The sequence below is a fragment of the Hypomesus transpacificus genome, chromosome 4, assembly GCF_021917145.1.
Source record: "Hypomesus transpacificus isolate Combined female chromosome 4, fHypTra1, whole genome shotgun sequence".
In the NCBI taxonomy this organism is placed as follows: Eukaryota; Metazoa; Chordata; class Actinopteri; order Osmeriformes; family Osmeridae; genus Hypomesus; species Hypomesus transpacificus.
Window position 1 is genome coordinate 10810067 of NC_061063.1, and position 7412 is coordinate 10817478.

The following is a 7412-nucleotide window of genomic DNA, read 5'->3' on the forward strand; positions in this document are numbered from 1 at the left end:
GTAGGTTTAACAAACACGCAGGCAGTGCACTTAGGAAATGTTCATCTGAAATCAATGAACAAAATACAGTATTAAATGGTTTGCTGAACGCTAATCCAAAACATCGTGGTACATTTTCTCTAAACCTAATTTCTGCAGTGCACGTGGTCCAATTACAGCAGCTACTCGAGAAATCTACGTTTGATTTTCATATTACTGTTATCCACCCCACCATCCCTCTCCCAACACCCCCCCCCCCCCCCCCACACACACACACACACACACTCACACACACATATACAAAAACACACGGACACACACCATGCCATTATATCGAGAGCCCCGTCAAATTCTAACCGAACATTTTCCACTCAGCGAGTTCCCTTTGCAAATCGAGTCTAAATAATGACAGTTAGTTTTACTGGACAGCTTCAACTGTAACACTCAACAATAATTATTCTCCAGGATTAGGCCGCCATTATCATAATCTGGACATTGACAATTATCTATAATTTGCAAAGATGCGCTTGGTTCTTGATTGCAGAGGGCTTTTTTCTAGCTCACCATCACTAAACAGTGACAGTAATAACAGCTAATTTTGCAGGCAATATATAAGAGGTACTGGGGTGTGCAAACACTCTCACACCTGGATTTGCTTATTCAACCACGAGCAGTAAAATCGTGCACTGTCGCAGTGCTTGCTCGGATATGGGATGCACAGGCTTTTTGACCAGTTTTAGAGACGCGTTAAGGTAAGGCTATTTTCTTTTAAACGATCAAATACATCAATAGTTTTTAGTCCCTTATGTGGATGTATTGCTAGAGTTACTGGTCAAAGTCTGAACTTGCATGATTGTATCTGCCTACAAAAAGCGCCACATTGAGCGAGGCCTTGACAAAAGGATCATCGTGATTTATAACCACATACTTTGCATGCATGTTGAAGCTTTTACGGGGAAATATATTCCCATTGTAGGAATTGTATTTAGGTATATCTCTGATCAATAGTCTACCTCAATATTGATAACAACGCAACAGATCGGACACTTCCTGTTCTCCCATATAGCCTGTGAGATAGCGCCGAGCGTGTGAGAGTAAGTCTCGTACAACATACTGCATCAATCAATGTTGGCAAAAGACCACACAGACCAGAGTGTTGACATCTCCTTCCCACCCCACCTCTCTCTCTCTTTTCTTCTTCTTCTCTCTCTCTCCCCTCTCTCTCTCCCTCTCTCTCTCTCTTACTCTCTCTCCCTCTTTCTCTCATTTCTCTCTGAACATATTCAGTTCACTGTGACCCAACGGCTCTTGTCCTCATTTTCACATTTGTTGATATTCCCTTCTGTTCTTTCTCCCTGTTGTCGGGCGTATGTAACCTCTTCCTTAACAAATGGGCCTATCTCCGAGTAACTCACATCCATCCTAATTTTGTAAGAACTCGTCTTTTATTTGTAAACAGATGGCTACTTTTATTTGAGAGTAGCCTGTACACAATTTTATCTACAACCATGTTGATAATATTTTAAAATCACGCTTCCATATTTTATGGATCTGCATATCCTATGACGATGCTTTAAGTGTTGTCAGTGCGTTTGTAGTTTAACAGTGAACCACATTTTATTTTGAGGGTAACAAGCCTTAAGATTGAGAGTGCACATAATGTGGTTTTGGAAACGTAGTCCAGGTAGTCTGCCAGTGGGACATCCATGACATGACAGCTGCACGAGGCCTTCTCATTCTCCTTTTCAACGTTGTAATTTCAGATAATATCCCAAGCGTTCAGTCCTCTCGGCAATTTGTATATGAATAACCGAATAATTTTGTCTTTTGTTCCGTCTGTGCTACCTCAAATCCAAATAAAGATGCCTTTTCGTATTAAAAGTGGTAGAAAATTACAGGTAATTATCTTTGACGGTAAAAACGCTGTAATCAGCGGGCTACATCAAAAATTACCCTAATTATGCCTGCATTTATGAGAATAGAAAAAACCTCACTTGGATAAAAACCCATAAATTGTCCCAAATATCTCCTTCATATTGAACAGAACTGCAGCTGGGTGCTTTGTTCCAGATCGATCCCGTGGAGCTTGGCATTTAGCGTCTTGCATTAGGACCGACAGAGGAGGAAAAACATTTTGTCAATACTTCTAATAATTGAGGCAGAAAATGACAAGATGAGCTGGACATATAATGCCGTTTTTCACACGATAAATGTAGCGAGGATCAAGGTAGGGTAAGTTAATTTTATATGATTAATGTCTCAATGTATTAAAGAATTTGTTGTTTGGGTGATTTAGAATAGAAAGCAACTTAGGTTATTGGGAGGAACATTTTCTGAAATAGTCTGCTGTTTATGAACTCAGAAAAATGACTTCAAGCCAAGGACTGTGGAGATGGACCATTTCTTGAAATGAGAAATACACTAAATGTTTCAGTATAGAACAGGAGACGTCATTTTGAGTCATGGTTTACTCCATTTGACAAAACATAAAAAGTGTATGTACAGCTGAAGTCGCAGAATATATTTACAGACAGACAAATTGCTTTGTTTTGCATGTTTGAGAAATAACCATTCAAGGAGCAGTAAAGAGTTCCATCAATATATCACGGCATAGGGTTCCACCAGTATGAACGCGTGAATGTGCAGTCCTTGCTCAAATCGCTGAATGCCACAGATTTGGTATATTGACAGTCAGATGAATGAAAGCATAACAAAGGCAATCCCACTGAACAGCCATAGGTAAGATAATACGGTTAGTCCCTATGCCGCGTGCCACATTAGAGAGTCTTGTTCTCTGTTATCCTTCACGCGCAGAGCAGCCAAGCCTGTCTGCGAGGGGTCTGTCCTCGAGCGAGACAGGATTTAGTTTCGAGGCTGACGGAAATCAATTGTGCAGGTGAAACGATTCAGACTCGGCGCTCTCCAGTCAGGCCTCCGGCCTTCCCATCCGAGCAGTCTATCTCTGCATTGACTCTTGATGTGGGGAGGAATACCAGTGGGAATACCCGGGCATGTAGCTGTTAGCCGGCATGTTTACTCCTTTGCTGGACGCCGACACGTCCCATATTGGCGGAATTGCTGGAGAGCGTGGAGAGAGGGCGATGGAACCAGGCATAGGGTCGCTCTCGTGCGGATTGCCGCCTTGCTTCAACAGCTTCTTGAACTTTGACCTCTTATTCTGGAACCATATCTTTACCTGCATGAGAACAGAAAGACAGGATTTAGACAAAATAGTTAAACGTAGAACTCAAACAAGTCCTAGATAATCAAGTATGAGCGTACCTTGAACATTTTAATTTAATTAAGTTTGTATAAATTTACTGAAGGATGTTTTGTATTTGAAACAGTTAATATTAAGATTATCGAGCATTAAACAACAGCCTATATAGTGCTCGACCCAGGCCACGAAAAGCAACCACAGGCATGAGGTAGGCTACATGAGTAAATGTGTCTATTAGCCTACATTATATGACTATTGAATAAATAACCTAAATATTGTAGGCTAATAAATAATTTATTACAATAATATGAATAAGAATACACGTAAACCGTTAAAACGAAATGGTGATTCTAGGTTTAAATACCTGTGTCTGTGTCAGGCCAAGGGAAGCAGCCAGCTCGGCGCGTTCTGGTAATGCGAGGTACTGTGTTTGCTGAAATCGGTGATTTAAAGCTTGAAGCTGCAAACTAGAATAAATCGTCCGAGGTTTACGAATTTTCTTGCCTTTCCCATTGAAACGAATTTCTCCATTTTCAATCACTGTCGTCTTCTGCTGCTCTGCAACAAAAATAATTATAACGTTAAGATGTGTAACCGTGGCAAAAGCTTAATGTGTTTTTTACTTTCTTTTTTAAATAAGGAAAAAAACACAAAATGGATGTCTTAAAATTTCGAGAAAGACATATAGGCTACAAAAAAAAATATCCTGATAATAGGAAACTGAATGAAAATGTGTTTGTGCTGAGGGATGGTCACATGTCACGTCCGCTCCATTCAGGAAAGAACGTAATCATAATTGAATCCTCTGTCATATTTAGGATACTACATGTAATGACATGTCAATTAAATACTAATTGCAACTTTCAAAGAGAGTAGCCTGCCTAATTCAAAATGCTGGAGGGCTCCCCGGCTGTCATCTTCCGGAACATATAAAGAGGAGCATGGAAACGTCGCTTTACCGAAGGATTAGACAGCATCGAAACGGAGGAAACAGTGTAAAGAATAATATGATGTTCAAACGACATATTTACAGCATAAAGTCCGGTTTGCTAAAATACGTTTTTATCGTAGGATAAAACCGATATTTTCTTTATCGTTAACGGGGAAAAAATGGTCTTACCTGTGCTGTCTATTCTAGTCTGACCGCCAGTATTGTTGTGGTAAGACGGTAGGTACGGGCTGTGGTGGGGATGGCTCACGTAGGAGTAAGGTAGCGACCTGTTGTAAGAATTCGTGCCGGGGTACGGAGAGTTATCGTGCTGATGGTGAGAGTGCGACCCGGAATGGAGACAGTGTAGCGGGTAGTGGCTGGCGGCCATCGACGGTGAGCTCTGCTGTGAGTGAGATTGCTGACCAAACTCCATGAAAGCAGACTTGGACGAGTCCTGAGCATCCAGACCGTCAGCCATCGTAGTCATGGTCATCATCAAATTTTCTGCCTTGAGAGCACTCACCCCCTCTCTCAAGTCCAAATGGGTTATCTCGCTGTGCTGTTGTCTCTCTGTCCTCAGCGAAAAGATCTTGTCCTATTAACACCCGAATTTTCCCGCGGCGTCTTTTTTCCTTCTCCTCTGATATTCTTACTCAATGTGGCGGAAGGTGGGTATACGTTAAGGCAGAGATTTTAAGGTGGTTTCTGTTAAAATTGAGTCCTTGCTTTCAGACTTGATGCAGACACTACAAGTAAAATGGTTTGTCTCCAAAGGGCAGCGCCTTCCGATTGGTCATTCCACCCAACGTCATCAGTACTGTGCTTCACGGAGACTTCAGCGCGAGTTAACCCACCTAACCAGCTCTTACCGCAGGCACAACCATAGGGGAAATGATATATGGTGGCACGGTCTGCTAAATCCTACATACAAGCATCAAACGCCCTAATGTTGTAAAATCCAGCCTTTTGGAAGCGTCTTGTCAAGTTTGTTTTACGCAATTACCCCACATTACGCATAACGCATAGGCCTTAGCCTAAACTCTTTTTCATAAACACAAACGAAGAAATATAATTGATAATCCTCTCTTATATGTACTTATGCTCATATAAACTCCTTCACACTATAAAGCCTACCCCTTGTGAAGGCTCATGTACATGTTTTAGACAACGCTAAATTATACGTGTGACGCCTCAAATAACAAGGCGCGTGTTGGACAATAGCTTGTATTGCAGATAGATGTTGTGTTTAAGTGACAGGATAATTTATCTCTGATAAAATAAGATGCTTGATAACATCTTGAATATGTAAATTATACAGTTTGAGGATTTGTAGCCTACATTCCATGTACTCCAATCTAAACGATTATTTCAAAATATGAATTAAACGTTGCCCAATTTAGGCTATATGAAGAAAATATAAATACATACATATATTTTTTTACAAGGCTATCTGCATGCTTTTCCAGTGTGGCATTTTTTTTTTCAGAATGGTGTTGAAAAGTAATTATGCTTGCAATCAGTTGCAACCAAAACCTCTTTGATTAACCACCACACTTTATTCAAATTGCAGCTATAAAATTAAGAACAATTCGCCTGTAATGATTATGGACTGGATTTATTTTGGGGAGGTGGAATAAAGTGGATATAGCATAAATTATCCTCTAATTATACGCCAGTGTCGCCTCAATTATCCTCTTATCAAAAATGGTTGTCTAAATGCTGCGTTTAGTTTCAATTTTCTCCTTTTCTACAACAAGAACTTGGTACCTTGCTATTATTTCCATGGGTTGTTATTTACTTTGCGGGATTTAAAAGTGCACAACCCAGCTGGATAATCATTTTACAGCAGTGGACCAAACGAGACGCACCGACACAGTTCATGAAATATTTGCTATATGAATCAAATATTAAATAGTTTAAACTTTTAGTGCATAACCAAACGGAAAAAGTACGAATTTCAAGATTATTTGCAATGGACAGAATGAGGTAAGACACCTATTAAGGCAGGTCATTTGGTGCATGTCTTATGTTGCTTATTTATATTATCACCGTGATCGTCAAGTAGTTTAGACTGAGCACTCTGTGACTTTACAGTGTAATGGTTTTACATGGGTTCTTATTGCTCGTCCGCTCAGAGTGGTGGAACTATATCAATCCGTGTTCTACTTGGACACTCTGGAGAGAAACCAGACCCTTCGCCTTCTCTAATCGGCTTTGAATGGCACGAGCAAAACGTATACTCCTCGGTGTTGTTGCTCTGCGTCTCTATCTTATGCATGATTAGCTGGGACATTCTCGATTATCACCTCCAGGACAGAGCACACTCACCTGTGTGCGCAGTCTTGACAGTTTTATTATATTACCGGTAGCCTGCAGGCTGTGTGTAAAGTGGAAATGTCTTATCGTTCAGGCGTAAGAAGGGACTTCGTTATTCGTATTAAACTGAAGTGGTAAAAAGCAGGCGACATTTTGCTTGATGGGAGACCCTACTATGTAACTTTAGCAATAAGCTCATATTTTGTGATTTCTCGACAGTATAGCCTATTTGAAATGTACCCCATTAAAGGGACACATAAGTAGGTTTCTGTGTGAGGAGCATTCCTTGATTATGACATTTTGTCCTGAGCATGTTGTTCATCCCTGTATCCATGTAGCATGAGTATCAGCAAGCAATTATATTTGTGAAACATTCTCGTTTTGGATATTAGGATATTATTCAAGGCCTTGTAGTCTGGTTGTATGACTTTGGTTGTATTGTTATTATTCGTTTATTATTGACAACATGTTTATGAGAAATATAAAAGAAAATATATATAACATGTCCAGCTGTGAAAAACAATGTCTGTCCTAAGTGGGCGATTGACCTTCAGCTCAATCAATCCTGATGATTTTCAGAAGTGGTCTTTATTCCGCGCTGTCCAATAAACACGGTGATTAATGACTCTTTAAAATCACTCAATATCAAACCACAGTAAGCTAGACATGGGGTTTCCCAACAGTGATGCACACTAACTCTGGTTTGGAAAATAGACATGTAGGCCTAATCGAAATAGCCTACATGGCCCTGTACTTTTTCGACCCAAACCTTTGATTTAAGCTGAGTTCATCGCCTAACACAATGCTTTTTAATGCGTCAATCAGGATACTTCAATCATCGAATTGTATATCTGTGTGCTTCTTCTATGAGTGCGTGCGTGCATGCGTGCGCGAGCGCGCGTCTGATTGAATGAGTCTGTTTCGCCAACACGTGTTAATAATTTTATTTGCGAGCGCGCGCATTGA

The 7412-nt window shown here is 40.4% G+C and overlaps 1 protein-coding gene across 1 annotated transcript; it reads right to left on the reverse strand.

The window, feature by feature from the left end:
- Nucleotides 1-2361: 2361 nt before the first annotated feature.
- On the reverse strand, nt 2362-4960 carry dlx6a (distal-less homeobox 6a). The gene is made up of 3 exons (XM_047019779.1): nt 4320-4960; nt 3564-3757; nt 2362-3175 (listed from the first exon to the last, which is right to left on the reverse strand). Exons 1-3 carry the CDS (start codon nt 4624-4626, stop codon nt 2936-2938), a joined length of 741 nt encoding a protein of 246 aa, XP_046875735.1. The 5' UTR covers nt 4627-4960; the 3' UTR covers nt 2362-2935.
- Nucleotides 4961-7412: the final 2452 nt, after the last annotated feature.

What these genes read in the sequence shown, in the direction of transcription:
- dlx6a (XM_047019779.1), bottom strand. Translation starts at nt 4,626, where the DNA reads ATGATGACCATGACTACGATGGCTGACGGTCTGGATGCTCAGGACTCG. An exon ending in GACTAGAATAGACAGCACAG is followed by an intron (nt 3,758 to 4,319) that starts GTAAGACCATTT and finishes TTTTTGTTGCAG; the next exon opens with AGCAGCAGAAGACGACAGTG. An exon ending in TTGGCCTGACACAGACACAG is followed by an intron (nt 3,176 to 3,563) that starts GTATTTAAACCT and finishes GTTCTCATGCAG; the next exon opens with GTAAAGATATGGTTCCAGAA.